The sequence below is a fragment of the Geotrypetes seraphini genome, chromosome 12 (assembly GCF_902459505.1).
Source record: "Geotrypetes seraphini chromosome 12, aGeoSer1.1, whole genome shotgun sequence".
Taxonomy (NCBI): Eukaryota; Metazoa; Chordata; class Amphibia; order Gymnophiona; family Dermophiidae; genus Geotrypetes; species Geotrypetes seraphini.
Window position 1 is genome coordinate 102,649,706 of NC_047095.1, and position 17,366 is coordinate 102,667,071.

The window sequence follows — 17,366 nt, forward strand, 5'->3', positions numbered from 1 at the left end:
GAACTAATTGTCCCTCCGGACCTAGATCACTTCTGATTATAGTAACTAATATAAGTATTAAAGATTCTGTACTGTTGTAACGTTTGAAACTGAACTGGGATAAATACAAACAGGAAAATATTTCAATATAATGGGAAGTCTTATTCCTACTACAATGTAAACCAGGGCTGCCCAATTCCGGTCTTTGAGATCTACTGGCAGACCAGGTTTCAAGATATCCATAATGAACACGCATGAGAGAGATTTGCATACCAAGAAAGCAGTGCAGGCAAATCGCTCTTATGCATATTCATTGTGGATATCCTGAAAATCTGGCCTGCCAGTAGATCTCAAGGACCAGCTCTGGTGTAAACCAATTTGGAAACGAAGGGCATACTTGCAATTGGCCTAATATGTGAGGTGTTGAGAAAGATCCAAACCCTCAGATTAGGAATAGGTATTAACACTATCAACTCCATGCTCATTGGAAAGCAGCCTGTTTGAAGAATCTCACTGATCAAAGAAGTTATCCAGATTAATATAATAGGGTGTGGACACTGCAATAGATAAGGACTGAAATCTAACATGAGTGGGGTATTCAAAAGTGCCAATGACTCAACATTTTTCAACATTGTCAAATTGAAAGCAGATTGTGAGAAACTACAGGAGGACCTTGTGAGTGTGGGAGACTAAACAGGTAAAATTCAATGTGGACAAGTTCAAAATGGTGCACATAGGGAAGAATAACCCAAACGATACCAAGTTCAACATTAGAAGTCATCACCCAGAAAAGGATTTAGGTATCATTGTGTTTTTAATGTGTGCCCTTGTGAGTGAATATCAAACTGGCAAATTATAATTATTCTTAAACAATTACATACATAAAAGGGAAATTGGCAGTTCCAGGCATTCCTGAAAATGTGTCATTTGTTTTTCAGCTTCATCGTTATCTGAAGAATATACACTTTAAAAACGTGCTTGGTGAAGACATCTTTTTTGATGGAATTGGAGACCTAGCCATGGAATACAGTATTACTAATCTGATCTTTCTGCCAAATGGAACAGTGCAATATAAAATTGTTGGAAGTTATAAACCTTATGCTGCCCCTGGGGAGGATTTCACCATCAATGAAAACATGATAGTATGGGAGGCTTCATTTGCTCAGGTGAGAGTTATGAAACTTTATGTAAGATGCCTCATAATACAAAAGGTATTGCATGTTGTGAGAAAACAAATAGTAGTTGTTCTGCTTCATTATTGGCTGTTGTTGGTTTTGCTAAATCCTAGGGCAGGGGTGTCCAATGTCGGTCCTCGAGGGCCGCAATCCAGTCAGGTTTTCAGGATTTCCCCAATGAATATGCATGAGATCTATTAGCATACAATGAAAGCAGTGCATGCAAATAGACCTCATGTATATTCATTGGGGAAATCCTGAAAACCCGACTGGACTGCGGCCCTCGAGGACCGACATTGGACACCCCTGTCCTAGGGGGTTCTAGAGTCAGTGTAGCCATTGACCAAATCATGGGCTGAGTTGGCGGTGATTGCATCACTGATTGTGTCAGGTCTGTGGTCCATCCAGAAGAAGGAGGTCCGGACTGAGGCTTAAAGAAGCACAAAAGAAATAGGAGAGGGCCAGGAGTAGAAAACCATGAGCCTTGTGGCAGAAAGTAGGTGAATGAGCCCAGTTGGGGATTGTGCTGGGAGGTACAGCTTGATCTGCGTTGGTGTTGAGAGGTTTGGCCTGCTGGGGCTTCAGTCTCTCATTTAGTGTGACCATATGGCTCCAGAAAAGAGGGGACGGATTAAGACATCCGGGTTTTACTTCCATTGAAAGCAACCAAGATGTCTCAATCTGTTCTCCTTACTTCCATTGCTTTCAATGGAAGTAAAACCCGGATGTCTCAATCCATCCCCTTTTTTCTGGAGCCATATGGTCACACTACTCATGGTGGATGCTTTGGGGTTACCAAGTAATGGTTCAAGGCAGAGCTATTTGTTGGTTGCATGCTGAGACTATGCCTGGGGAGGAGGGCTTGCAGGAGAAGGAAAAATATAAGAAATAAAAGAAAAAGAAGTTCCTGAAGGTAGGGAATAAGGAAAAGGAGTTTATTTGATATTACATTTATGGTGGGGGTATATTTTAACTGGATGCTTTTTGTTTGCAGGGCTAATTTCCGTAGGCCTTTTAAGATAAAGTTGAAGACTTTTCTATTCTTAGATGCTTTTGATATATAACTGCCCTCGTAAGGGAAATAATCTCACTGTTGTTCTTCAGGTCAACACTTTCCTTATTTGTTCTTTTCTTTACTTATTGTAGTTCCTCCCTTTTCCCTCTTGTTTTACTTCTGTTTGTCTGGTGTATATGTTTTTGTTTTTATTAACCAATCCCCAGTTATGATATGTTTTGTTTTTAATCTTCTGTTTTGTGCCTTTGTATGCTGATGATGGATTTTATTGTACACCGCTTTGAATTTTGGATTAAGCGGTATAAGAAATTGTTAATAAACCTTGAAACCTGATCGCTGTTACATGCATGATGCTTCCCCTGGTAGAGATCAGAAGTGGTGATTGGAAGTTCTAAACCTGCTGGTTTGGCAGTTGGAAGGGAGCATTTGTGATAAGCAGCTGTGCGTTGGTGGCTGTCTTTGTCAATCTGTAAAATTTGAGTACTGAGTGTCTGTTTAGCTAAATAATATGTGGGTCCTGTTACAAAGGTGCGGTAGCCATTTTAGAACGTGTGCTAAATGCTAACATAAGAACATAAGCAGTGCCTCTGCTGGGTCAGACCAGAGGTCCATCACGCTCAGCATTCTGCCCACGCGGTGGTCCATCAGGTCCAGGACCTATATAGTAATCCTTTATCTGTACCCTTCAATCCCCTTTTCCTTCAGGAAATCATCCAATCCCTTCTTGAAACCCAGTAGCGTATTCTGCAATATCACGCCCACTGGAAGCGCATTCCAGATGTCCACCACCCTTTGAGTGAAGAAGAACTTCCTAGCATTGGTTCTGAATCTGTCCCCTCTTAATTTTATCGAATGCCCTCTCGTTCTTGTAGTTTTTGAAAGTTTGTAAAATCTGTCCCTCTCTACTTTCTCCATGCCCTTCATGATCTTGTAAGTCTCTATCATATACCCTCTAAGCCTTCGCTTCTCCAGGGAGAAGAGGCCCAGTTTCTCCAATCTTTCAGCATATGAAAGGTTTTCCATACCCTTTATCGGTCGCATTGCTCTCCTTTGAACTCTCTTGAGTATCGCCATATCCTTCTTAAGGTATGGCGACCAATATTGGACACAGTACTCCAGATACGGGCGCACCATCGCCTGATACAACGGTAGGATAACGTCCTTCGTTCTGGTTGTGATACCTTTCTTGATAATACCTAGCATTCTGTTCGCCTTCTTAGAGGCCGCTGCGCACTGTACCGACAGCTTCATTGTTTTGTCCACCAGTACCCCTAAGTCCTTCTCTAAGCTACTTTCACCCATTACCAGCCCTCCCATCGTATAGCTGTAGATCGGGTTTCTGTTTCCTACATGCAAGACTTTACATTTCTCTACATTGAACCTCATCTGCCATTTATTTGCCCACTCTCCTAGTTTGTTCAGGTCCCTTTGTAGATCTTCACAGTCCTCTTTATTCCTAACCCTACTAAAAAGTTTTGTGTCGTCAGCAAATTTTATAACTTCGCACTTCAGCCCTGTTTCTATGCCATTTATGAATACATTGAACAGCAGCGGTCCAAGTACCAACGCCTGTGAACACCATTCGTGACCCTTCTCCAGTCCGAGTAATGGCTCTTCACTCCTACCCTTTGCTTCCTACCCACCAACCAATTTTTGATCCATCTATGTACATCCTCTTCCACCCCATGGTTCTTTAGTTTCCTAAGTAAGTGTTCATGGGGTACCTTGTCGAAGGCTTTTTGGAAATCCAAGTATACGATGTCTATGGGGATTACTTTGTCCATTTGCTTGTTTATTCCTTTGAAGAAATGCAATAAGTTCGTTAGGCACGATTTTCCCTTGCAGAATCCATGCTGGCTTGTTTTCATGAGTTTATTCCTTTCTAGATGCTCATCAATGCTGTCTTTTATCAGCGCTTCTGCCATCTTCCTAGGAACCGACGTCAGACTTACCGGTCTGTAGTACCCCAGGTCTCTTTTTGATCCTTTTTTAAAGATGGGAGTAACATTTGCAATCTTCCAATCCTCCAGGATTATGCCTGTTTTCAGGGATAGATTACAAACCTGCTGTAATAATTCCGCTATTTCCTCTTTTAGCTCTTTCAATACTGTGACCAAGCAGACACAAGGCCTGCCATGGTCCCAGATAAGCTGGGGGAAAAAGTAAAAACAAAACCCCGGAAGGAAAAACCCAGGATCTCCCAGAGGTATATTGTGGGAGATAATGCCAGTGACCACCAGGAGGAGCCAGTTTTATCTGAGGAAGAAGGGAGTGAGTTTTATCCTAGTCACCACCAGGGGAGCTCTAGAGGCCCCTGGACTTCTGCTGACACTCCCAGAATAAGGCACGCCCCTAGAGTACATAAGCCAGCAGTGGCATTCAAGCCAGCAAGCAGTTAGGGAGGAAGTTTAGGTCTTGCCTCCCTAAGGATTCACCTGGGCCTAACAGGGACAACAGGCCTATACCGATGGAATGGACTGAGGCTGAACAAGCAGAAGACTTACCATTCCAGAGCGAGGAGCTTATGGACTTCCAAGAAGCTTGTACTGGATGTGAATCCAATTATCCTGAATTAATGCAGGTGGACCTGGCTTCAAGCCACAAACAGTGAGTGTGATGTGTTTTGGACTGTTTGTGTGCTGTTTTTGTTTTTTCTTGAATGTTGTTTTGGAAGGAAGCTAGGAGTGTGTGGGGAGAGGTTTTGCTGCCACCTTGGGAGGGATTTTTGAAAGCCTAACTGTAGGCCTTTATTTTGGCAAAACCTGTTGCACTCTCCTATTCCTGGCAGAGGCCAGAGGCTTTCCTTTATTTCATTTAATGATTGGAAATTGAGGAAACTTAAATGCTGAACTTTATTTTGATGGAATAAAATACCTGTTTTGGAGCAGGCAGTACTGGCTCTACAAAGAGCTGGATCCCCAGAGCCATTGGGACCTGATAAGCAGGGGAAGAAAGTTGAGACTTCATTATGGACTGCTTTAGTTTCTTGCCCTTTTTGTAAGTTTTGTTTTTGTTCTCTTTATTGCTATAACTGATGTTACAAAGTTGGAGGAAGTACTTACCTGCCTTAACGAATCAAGTAAAAAGAACTATTTTTCTAAACAACCCTATGGTTGAGGCTTTATTTTTTGTTTGAATTAATTGTGAGTTCGGTTGAAAAGTCCAGTCCTGCAGGGTGGCTCCATGTCGGGTCACACGCTAATGCACAGTTTGTTGTAGCCATCAAAATTACTGCAGAGCCCTGCCCTGGGCTATAGTGGTGGCCACAATACCCTAGGGTGGATTCCATCTGGGCCTGGAGATTTGTCAATTTTTAATCTATCTATCTGCTTGAGCACATCTTCAAGGCTCACCTCCATGGATTTTAATATTTCTGCTTGATCTCCTTTAAAGATTTTTTCAGGTTCCTGCACGTTGGATATGTCCTCTCTTGTAAATACTGATGAAAAGAACATGTTTAGTCTATCTGCAGCTTCCTTTTCCTCCTTCACCACTCCCTTCCTATCTCCTTCATCCAGCGGTCCCACCTCCTCTCTTGTCCATTATATCTTATGGACGTGTTGGTGCACATTAGCATTTAGCACATGCTAAATCGGCTACCGCACCTTAGTAAAAGGACTAGATAGAGCCTGTAGGTTTAATTTGGCTTTCAGTGCATGAGTGTGGTTCTGTAAGGTTAGAACCGCTGGACTGGATTTTTGTGAGAGAGTTCCCTATTCATTTTAATTGACTGTATAATATTCTTAGTTTTCATCAATCACTAAAAATAGTAAATTTAACAGATATTTTAGTATCTAACTCCATCGAGGATAAAGAATGCTGATTTCTATTGTGTCCATCCTCTTTGTCTGAGGCAAAGGTAACACAGCTCCTATCTGTGCAAGACTTGTAAGGGCTCCTTTTACAAAGGTGCGTTAGGGTCTTAACGCGTAGAATAGCGCACGCTAAATTGCCACCCGCGCTAGCTGCTACCACCTCCTTTTAAGCAGGTGGTAGTTTTTCGGCTAGCGCCTGCGCTAAAAACACTAGCGCACCTTTGTAAAAGCAGCCCTAAGACTACTCCTCTGATTTTAGATTTAGATGTCCACCCTATTTGTCTGAGGCAAAAGTAACACAGCTCCTGTCTGTGCGAGACTTTAAGGGCTCCTTTTACAAAGGTGCGTTAGGGCCTTAACGCGCAGAATAGCAGGTGGTAGTTTTTCAGCTAGTGCCCGCGTTAAAAAAACTAGCACACCTTTGTAAAAGGAGCCCTAAGACTGCTCCTCTGATTTTAAATTTATATGTGTCAGGCATTATTGGAAATTGAAAAAGGTGACCTGGCTATAACCATTTGTTTCAAAGGAATCATATATTACTGGTTTGTGTGAACCTGAAAGAACTACATTTATTTGTGATCTTGGGTGTTATTTTTGACAATTCACAGTCTCTTGATATTTTTGTGAGGACTGGCTATAAATCTTATCTAATGTAAGAAACAGATTTTGAAAATTGAGAATCTATTCCGATTTTGCTTCTATTTTTGTAGGAAGGTTTAGTTTAGGGCTCACTCAGTTATATGTTGGGTTTTTTTAGCCAATTGCAACAAAGTCATCTTTAAATTTACCTTTGTCCCAGTTCCTTCCAACTCTTCTGTAAACTTCTAAAAACTTTTTCATTCGCTAAACATTTTGAAAACTAATTCTCTTGTATTTCAGTTTACTTTATTTTGTTTTTAATTTATTGTTAACTGTGTCAAGCTTCGTTTGGTTGAAGACCTGGTATATAAGGTTAAGTTTTAGTTTAGTTTAGTTTAAATAGAAAATAAATATACTTTTTTTTAATAGGAAATAGGGGTTTTCCTTTTTGAGTTAAGTTAGTAGGTTGTTGCAAAATCCTCAGAGTACTTCAGTCAAGAGGGGCCGGTACCCACCACGAGCAAGAAAAAGAAAGAATTTCACACACTTACCTGGTTCTGAGAAGACAAAATCCAGTCAACTCCAAACTTCAGTTTCACCTGTAAGATAAAACATTGCAGAAAGAGGGGAGGAAGTGACGTCATCTCGCTGAATGGCAGCTTAAAGCAGGAGCTCCGTCGGGCTTTTGCTTAACTGAGTGCTGAGCGCTTCCAAAGTGCGGTTTTTTGCCACTTTTTTGAGCGATCCGGGGTCCCCCTTCTATGGCGACTCGCAAACGCCACAAAAAATGTAAATTCTTTGGCGACCTGCCGGAAAAATCAGGCCCGGAGGCAGTGGGCAGCATGGGGGAGAAAAAAAAGATGGCGGCCGGATCGGCGATTCCCTCTGAGTCGGAGGATGAGGGCATTCCGAATCAGATGGGGGAAGCTGGAGATGCACCTCCGAAATCCATGACAGACTGGTTCAAAGACTTAAAGGCTGAAATCATCAGAGTGCGGGGGGATGTAAGAGCGGCGATTGCAGAGCTGAAGTCAGAGGTCAGTGCATTGGGAGCGCGCGTCTCGGCTTCTGAAGACCACGTGGCCACATTAACTATGGCGGTGTCCACTACCACTGATGTTACGGGACGCCTATCCAATGAGCTCTGGGACCTACAGAATCAAGTTCAGGACCTTGAAAACCGCTCTTGGCGCTGCAATCTGCGCTTTAAAGGCATCCCTAAAATTGAGGCTTACAGAGATTGTAAAGCGGTGGTTAGAGCATTTTGTGAGCATTTGCTGTGCGCTGATGGGGCTGATATACCTGATTCCATTGTGCTGGTGCGTGCCCATCGCAGTCTGGGTGCTGCCCGAGCCCAGGGCACTCGTGATATCATCGCTTGCTTTGGGGCGTTTCCCTTAAAGGAACGGATTTTGCTGGCAGGCCGTCGACAATCTGCTCTCCGGTGGAGTTTTTCAGGATCTGGCATGGGCTACATTGCAGAAGCGGAGAGCGTTTCAAGATGTCACACGAGCGTTGCGCTCTGGGGGCAATAAATATCGTTGGCTCTTTCCCTTCGGCATGTGGCTGACCATTAATGGTTCCTCTCGGCGTGTGAGCACGGTGTCGGAAGCCTGGGCAGAGATGCGAGCCCTGGGCTGGACGAAGAGCGGCCTCCGGCTGTGGCATCTACATCTGCACAGAGTGAGCCTTGGAGTACCGCGCTGCGCTCGGGCAAGAAATCTGCGAGGCCCCAGACCTGAAGGTGTTTGCATACTGGTAACTCTTTTTTGGCCTGCCTTGCTACCGGGCTTTGCCTAAGCCGGTTATGAGTGGACCTGGTGGCACTGTCTGGTGGAGTTAGAGACTTTGGCTCGATCAATGCTCTCTTGGACTGGTGCTTTTCATTCTGTTTAGCATGTTATATTACCAAAGTGCGTGTATTGGGTTGTATGGTTAACTGGTTGTTTGAGTTTGGGTTGTGATGAGACTCATGGTTTGCCTGTTGGGGGGTTGGTGGGTGGTGGGAGTGATTGGGAGTGGAATACAGGGTGGAGGTGTGTGGTGTGGCACATTGTGACTGTTGGTGGATGCATCCTTTGGGAGTTTCTTTGACTTTGTGGATGGGTGATGATTGCCTTTGGGGGAGGATTGCACTTTCTACGCGCTGGCGAATCCTGGAGCTAAGGGTTCGGTGCAGCGCAGGGGAGGGGGGGGGGGACTGGGGGGGTTAGGGTGGGGGGTGGGAAGGGGAGGGTGGATGAGAAGCTCTTCACTGTAGGTTCGTGGAATGTTAATGGGCTTAATAGTCCGGGTAAGCGTAGTATAGTGTGTAAAGAATTGGCTCGTATGCAATGGGATGTTTGTTTACTTCAGGAAACACACTTGAGGCCTCGAGATGTGGCAGTTTTACGTTCCCCCTCTTATGGATCAGATCTGGACCCACCAGGGGTCGACACCGGGGAAGAAGGTGGGGGGTTTGGCCATATTGGTACGAAAGGGATTGGGGCTGGTGGTCAATCAAGTTTACCGTGATGGTGGTGGGAGATGTTTAGCCCTTGTGGCTTCTTTACAGGGTCGTACCATCACCCTTATCAACTTATATGGCCCCAATACAGGCCAGGCCAGCTATTTTGGGTCTCTTAAAGCTGATCTGGTTGGTTTTGTGAAGGGCTCTGTTTACCTTGGTGGGGACTTTAATGTTACACCAGATGTTACTCTGGATCATTCTCTGGGTGGGACTCGATCTCCGTCTAGGGCTGCTAGACAGGCTTTACTGTCTTTGTTCTCTTCTCTGGGCTTGGTGGACTGCTGGAGGTTGTCGCATCCCACACAGCATTCTTATACTCATTACTCACATGCACATAGATCGTATGCACGTATAGATGGGCTATGGGTCCATCGTAATTCGTGGGGTGGGATTCGAAAGGCTGAAATTGGAGCTATTCAAATTTCTGATCATGCGCCAGTATGGGTAGCTTGTACAGGTTATTGGGCAGGGGAAGGACATCGTTTTTGGAGACTAAATGAGTCTTTATTGAAAGATCCAGCTGTGGTTCGGGAGGTGAGTGTGACAGTAGACCAGTACCTTCAGATTAATGATAATAATACGGTCAGCGATGCGAATTTGTGGGATGCCCTGAAGGTGGTAGTACGGGGTATTTTTATTAAGTGGGGTGCTCGTCGTAAGCGTCTACGGGCGCAGCGTTCATTGGCACTTCATGAACAGCTAGAGCAGTTAGGGAGGCTGCATCAGAGACACCAGGACCCCTTAGTATATGAGCATCTTGTTAAGGTACGTGCGGAACTTTCTTTACTGCAGATGGAGGAATATGAGTTTTTGAGGGAGCGCTTGCGTCAAATGGTTTATGAGTACAATAATACACCTGGATCTCGCTTGGCTAGGCTTACTAAACTGAAGCAGGCGAGAGCGGCTATTACAACGATACGGGATTTGAGGGGTACGGTGCATCGTACGGATTCGGCGATTAGCTCGGTTTTTCTTAAATATTATTCTGATTTATATCGGACTTCGAGGGGGCGAGATTTCACAGCTATTGAGGGATACCTCTCGGGGTTGCGGCTACCTCGACTTTCGGACGTGGATAGAGATTTGCTTAATGAGCCTATTGAATTGGGAGAAGTCTTGGGAGTCATTGCTAATTTGAAGTTGGGTAAATCGCCTGGCCTGGATGTGTATACTAATCAGTTTTATAAACTTTTTCGTGAGGTTCTTGCTCCGTTGTTGGTTCGGGTTGCGAATGGGGTACGGGGCGGTTCCCTGTTGCCTTCCACTATGGGGGAGGCTGGGATCTCGGTCCTGCTTAAACCGGGCAGGGATCCTACTGGGTGTGGGTCATATCGGCCGATTTCGTTATTGAATACTGATGCAAAAATTTTAGCGAAAGTTTTAGCGCTTCGCTTGGGACGGGTACTGCCCTCTTTGGTGCATTTGGATCAATCAGGTTTTGTTCAAAAGCGGCAGGTTTGTGATAATATTAGACGAACATTACATCTCATGTGGGCTGCACAGCGGACTACTGCTAAAATAGCCTTTTTGGCGATTGATGCAGAGAAAGCTTTCGATCAGGTTGAATGGGAGTTCTTATGGCAAGTGATGACTCGGATGGGGTTGGGGGCTTTCTTTTTGGCCTGGGTGCAAGCCTTTTATGAGGCCCCTAGGGCCACTGTGTGTATTAATGGGGTTTATAATGAGTTTTTTTCTATAGCGAGAGGCACTCGACAGGGTTGCCCTTTGTCTCCCCTGTTGTTTGCTCTCTCTATGGAACCTCTGGCCATTCGTATTCGGGAACATGGAGATTTATTAGGTGTGACGGTGGGGGATATTGAACATCGTTTGGCATTGTTTGCCGATGATGTGTTATTGTACGTCCGGGACCCGGAGGATTCCTTGCCAATTCTGGTTGATCTTTTTTTGGAGTATGGGCAGGTTTCGGGGTTTACGGTGAATATGGATAAATCTGAATTGTTGAGTGTTAATTTGGGGGAAGAGGATCAACGTCACTTGGCTGTCCGGTTTCCTTTTCGCTGGGCTCTTGGGGTTATCCGCTATTTGGGGATTCGTTTACCTGCTGACCTATCCCAATTGTATACAGCTAATTATGCACGGATTATTCACCAAATCCGGACTGATATTCAACGATGGAATGGGTTTTGGTTGTCCTGGTGGGGTCGCATTGCAGTTTTGAAAATGAATGTTCTACCCCGTTTGCTTTTTCTTTTTCAAACGTTACCGATTTCTGTCCCCAATATGGTGTTGAAACAATTACATAATTTGTTTTTTCATTTTATTTGGCAGGGGAGATCTCCTCGTATTTCTAGAGCTGCTCTGTGGGCGGCCAGGGACAGAGGGGGGCGTGCGGTGCCAAATTTGTTTTGGTACTACCGGGCCGCTCAGCTACGGCTCTTATTAGATTGGGAGATCGCCGACTGTAAGTTGGCGGTACGCATGGAACAGCATTTTGTGGGACGCCCTTGTTTGAAACATTGGCTTTGGTCTTCTTCCATTGGTGTCAGGAAATTGGCGGTTCCAGGGAATCCATTTTTGGAACATCTTTTGAAAGTGTGGTGTGTTGCTCGACGGCGTTGGGGGACTGGGGTAGTCCCATCGGTTCTTGGTGCAATGCGGAAGGAGCCCATGTTCCCAGCCGGTAGGCAGAGTTCTGTTTTTGTGGGGTGGGAACAATTAGGGTTGTATACTTTTCGAGATGTGCTTCGGAAGGGGGTCCTGGTGTCTTTTGAAACCTTCCGGCTTGGTGCTGCCTTGCCCAGAGGAGATTTTCTGGCCTATTCTCAAATACATCATTTTCTTCACTCTCAGGAGTGGTATCGGGGACCCATTCAATCTCTCGATCCTTTTGCTCACAGTGGGTCACTCTTAGGAAGCCTATCTCTGTTCTATACCAATATATTCGGGGCTCCTTTTCTTTTCCGGCTCTCTACCAGCGGGCTTGGGAGGGGGATTTGCATTGTACCTTTTCTGTTGAGGAGTGGGCAATGATCACTACGGAAGTAGGCAAGGCCTCCTCTTGTGCACTTATTAAGGAAAATGCCTATAAAGTGGTCATTCGGTGGTATTATACGCTGGAACGTCTCCACCGAATGTTTCCTAGTGCTTCGGCATTGTGTTGGAGATATGGGTTGGCCTTGGGGACCTTTTTGCATATATGGTGGGACTGTCCTGTTCTGCAGCCTTACTGGAGGCAAGTAGTGGGATGTCTATCACAATTGTTACAAATTTTACTGCTCTTTTCTCCACAGGGATGCTTGTTAGGCCTTTATAATGTATGTTTATATTCCTGGCAAACTAAGCTTCGACGCTGGGGTTTGGCGGCAGCTAAATGCTTGATTGCTGCTCATTGGAAACAGGGACTAGCACCTACTCAATTGGAATGGACTTTAAAGCTTCAGTTTATTTATCAAATGGAACTGTCTATTGCAAAGCGTCATGGTTACTATTATACTTACACACGGACTTGGACACGACTACTTGAAAAAATCAAATCTTTATTTTGAGCTTCTTTCTGTGGGGGGGGGGATTGTGGATGGGGGGACTCTCCTGAAGAACCAACAGGGTGTCCCTCTTTGCTGGAGGTGGAGCTGGGGGGTAGGGGGGGGACTAGTGGAGTTCTGGTTACTGCTGAATATCGGGGCTTGTTGGTATCGTTGGGGGCAATTTATGATGATTGTATTGTTGGGGGGTGCTTTAGGACACAGTTCTTCAACCGCCGGTCCGCGGACCGGTGTCGGTCCGCAGAAAATTTCTGCCGGTCCGCGTAGGGCCGGCGAGATCAAGTCGGCAGTTAAATTTCCTGCCGACTGCGGTTCCTCCTGATTGCGGTTCCTGCTGACTAATGTTCCTACCAGCCTCAGGCAATCAAGATAGGCTACCAACGTCGGGGCCTTCCCTCTGTGAGTCTTGCCTGTTCGGAAACAGGAAGTTGAAACAAAATAGGCGGGACTCAGAGAGTGAAGGTCCCGACGTCGGCAGCATGTCTTGATCGCCACCCCTGCCGAGTTGCTGAAGAGGGCCGCGGGGAAGTTGCTATTAGACCGGAGAGAGCTTCAATTCAGGTGCAGGTGGAGGGAGATGGTCAGCATGTGCGAACAAGATCCTGGGGAGCCTTCATAGTGACTTCCTCCCCTCTCACCAGCTCTCCTATTTGCCAGGGCAGTGATTTACCGGCAACTTCCTGCAGGCAAGTACCGAGAGCTGCTGGAAGGGGAGGAAGCCCCTGTAGGAGGCTGGGAAGGTGCTGGAAAAGGGAGAGCTGTTACTGGACTTGAAGGAAGTTAGAAGGAGAGATGCTGCTGGGAGGGGAGGAGGGAAAGGGATGGGAAGAAAGTTAATGTTGGATAGAGGGAGGAGGGAAGGGAGAAGAAGGAGAGATGCTGCTGTGAGGGAGGAGGGAAAGGGATGGGAAGAGAGTTAATGTTGGATAGAGGGAGGAGGGAAGGGAGAAGGAAAAAAAGGAAGGAGGGTAGGGAGAAAGAAAAAAGGAAGGAAACAGCTGGAAGGAAGATTACAGGAGGGGAAGGGGGTCAGGGTGGAATGGAGAGATCAGATGAGAGAAAGGGAGAGAGAGAAATGAGAAAGTAGAGAGACATTGATGCTGGAAAGGGGGTCAGTAGAGAAATGAGAGAGGGATAAAGATGCTAGATCTGGTGTAGGAGAGATAAAAATGAAGAAGGCAGTGAAGCTGGATTGAATGATGTAAAAAGGAGAGAGGAGGATGGACAAGGAAGAGGGGCATAGAAAGAAGTCAGATACATATGGAAGGGGGAGAGGGCAGACATTGGATGGAACGGGCAGATGGTGGAAGGAAAAGAGTGAAAAGAAGATGAAAGCAGAAACCAGAGACAACAAAAGGTAGAAAAAAAATAATTTTATTTCTATTTTGTCATTAGAATATATCAGATTTGAATTATATATCCTGCTAGAGACATAACTGGGGACTGCAGTATTCTGTTAGCATGATATTTCTATGTAGCATTCTATAATAACTTGGCTTGTTCAGTTTTCTTGATAGTAGAGGGGATATATGTGAAGGGGAGGGGAGACAGGGGTTTTGTTGGTCCGTGCTCTGTATATTTGTATTTATAAAATCACAATTGTTCAGAATATTGTTTCTTTTTATACTTTAATAAAATACATTCAATATAAAATCATAATTGCGGCTTGTGCAGATGGGATCAGATGGTTTGCGGGGACCGAGCTCGCGGAGATGGTGCGTAAATGGGGTTTTTAAATTTTAGTCCTAGTAGTTTGCCGGTCCACAAAATAATTATTTTATTTTTGCCGGTCCACGGGTGCAAAAAGATTGAAGAACACTGCTTTAGGAGACTTATAGATCTTTTGTAGTGGTCATTGTATGCTTGCTTGCAAATCTGTTGTCCCTGATATTTCATTTCTGGTTTGTATAATTTTACACAAAAAACTTTCAATAAACATTTATTGATAAAAAAAAAAAAAACCATTGCAGAAAGAGTCAGATTATTTTAATTAGCAATAGTGTTCAAACTTGTGCACAAATTTGATAGTTCAGACTTAAAGATAGACATAATGGGGCTCATAATCAAAACAGAAATACATCTAAAAACCTGCCTAAATTGGCACTTGGATGATCTAAAAGACAAGTCATCCAAGTGCTGATAATCAAATGGGTTTTAGACATATCTAAAAACAGCTTAGGCCTTTTCATTACTGCTGTACACCCAGAGCTGAAAAGGGCGTTTTAGGAGGAATGGTGAAGGCAGTATTTGGGCGGGACATGGGCCAATCTAGACTTAGGGGTCCTTTTATCAAAGTGCGGTAGGGGTTTAATGCGTAGAATACCACACGTTAAACCGCCTGCCGCGCTAGTACCTAACGCCTCCATTAACGAGGCATTAGGATTTTAGGCTGCCGCGGGGGTTAGCATGTGATGACCCCCATAGCGCACCTTGATAAAAGGAGCCCTTAGTCATATTACAAGTATAACCAAAAGTTTAACCAGACTGCCTAGACGAAGCTTATACGTAGTGACTTAAGCCAAATAAAAACAGGTCTAATTGGCAAAAAGGTATCCAAAGTGACCAGATAACCACTGCAGATACAAAGTACAGACCCACACACATTGCCCCAGTGATCATTGATCTCACACACACACACACAGCCATAAATATCGAAATAAAAACGTACAGTACATATCTGCCTCCAGAACATCAGCACCTGGAATAGGAAAGCCTAGTAGAGCTGAACACAGATAGCTTAAGTGGTCTGGGGATGGTCTGGTGGGTGGCACAGTGGTTAGAACTACAGCCTCAGCACCCTGAGGTTGTGGGTTCAAATTACATGCTGCTCCTTGTGACCCTGGGCAAGTCACTTAATCCCCCCATTGCCCCAGGTACATTAGATAGAGTGTGAGCTCACTGGAACAGATAGGGAAAAATACTTGAGTACCTGAATGTAAACCACTTAGGCTATAAGTGGTATATACTGTAAATACTAACATAACATAACAACCATAGAGAGGAGGACTCAGGCCCATAAGCCAGTCTAACCACTGCATTCATGGTGAAACATATGTACCCACCAAAACCCCCATATCTCTATTGTACTTCCATATAGGTGGCACCTACAGCCATAAAGGCTATTGGGGTGGTAGAAAGGTGGGCATACTAGGTTTTGGGGGGCTCACCATGACCTGCAAGGAAGTTGTGGTAAGATGTTTATGTGGTACCCTTTTTGTGAAGTTCACAGCAGTGCCCTGTAATGTGCACCACTACTCTTTTGCCATGTCTGGCTATCCAGTCCTTCACTTTGCTGACCCTGCCCATGTCCAAAAGGTCTTCTCCTAGGTATTTTTGACTTGGACAATTTTGGAGACAAGAATGGGGTATAATGATAGATGACTTAGTGGTCTGGATGATCAAATGGCTGGCCATAAAAGTAGATGATTAAAAAAAAATAAAATAAAAAAAAAATTTGGACGTATTTTTCAAGAATGGACTTTGACATGTCCGACTTTGGGCATCTCGTGACTTAGGCCCAAAGCAGACTTATACATGTTTTTTTTTATTATGCCCCTCCATAGGTTTACTTATCTGACATTTATTTTTCTTGTGAAAAAGTATAAATTTTCCTTCCAAGAGTGTTTAATTCTGGAAATTGTTTGCTAATGGTTATTCTTGTTTTTATTACATTCAGATTTTAAATAAAACTTTATTCCGATAGTTGTAACATTTTTCCTGAGTTTTCATAGCTTACAATTCCTCCTATTGCTTTCAGAGGTGAAAGGAAGAGGTTAGTTTCTTTAATAAGTACTTCACTCTTATTTAGAGTATTTTTGTTTGGGGTAACCAACCACACAGCTTCAGTTGGTGCCTTGTAATTACTAGTACTGTCCTGAGGGTGGGGGCTATAGTAGAATAGGAGCATCTAGTGTGGGAAAGCCTATTACAGCATCTCACAGGTATCTTAAGTAGACTGGTAGGTGGACTACTGAGCCATGAAAAGGAGAAGCCTGTCTCATAAGGCACTCTAACCATAAGGGCTATTGGGATGGTGGACAGGTGGGTCTACTTTTGGTTTTGATGGACTTTTAGAGGACTTAGTATAACTTATAAGAGGGTTATGGTGAGATGTACATCTGGTACCCTTTATATGAAGTTCACTGCAGTATCCTCTAAGGTGCCCACTGATCTGTTGGATATCTATGTGGCCAGTCCATCAAAATACTGACCCCTCCTATGTCTAAATAGGATTGATTTGGATGTTTTCAACTTGGACATTTTTTTTAACATAAAAATGGTAATTAAAATGTGGGTGTTCTTTTGGCCTAGATATCCTGGTAGCCAAGAAGTCAAAATAGTTGATTAAAAAAACAACTTTGATGGTCAACAGTCTGCCATTTGAAAATGTCCATTTGTGCATCTCTAATTTTAGACATTTTGTAGAAAATATCCAAAGTCAGATTTAGATGTCCTATCAAAAATGGTGCATCATGAAATATTTTTTGTTCCTGGGTAATGTGTTCTTTCTTAATTGCCTATGTCACAAAGTATAGAAAATGTCTATTATTCCCCTCAAACTTTGTTTTTGTGACCAGGACACTAATATTTTGAAGTTTACATTTTCTTACAGAATATTAAAGATTTATTCCAAGCTGAGTAATTTTAGAGGTCCTTTTACAAAGGTATGGTAGGGTAAAGAGAGACATGAAGTTTTCTATCCTAAGAATTTGGTGGGAACCCACTGATCACTTCTTCCAAACATCAGACTAGCAAGCATGCATCTGCAATCACATATCCAGACATTCTTTA

General features: G+C 44.1%; 1 protein-coding gene across 1 annotated transcript in view; it reads left to right on the forward strand.

Annotated features, from left to right (window-relative positions):
* Positions 1 to 564: 564 nt before the first annotated feature.
* The window catches only part of LOC117346197 (vomeronasal type-2 receptor 26-like), a gene marked incomplete at its 3' end in the record, with an annotated part of 36,036 nt that continues 19,234 nt past the window's right edge, over positions 565 to 17,366 (forward strand). Inside the window, exons 1-2 of the mRNA XM_033915599.1 lie at positions 565 to 654; positions 918 to 1,145. Of these exons, the coding sequence (XP_033771490.1) occupies positions 565 to 654; positions 918 to 1,145 (318 nt within the window). The remainder of the gene's footprint in view (positions 655 to 917; positions 1,146 to 17,366) is intronic.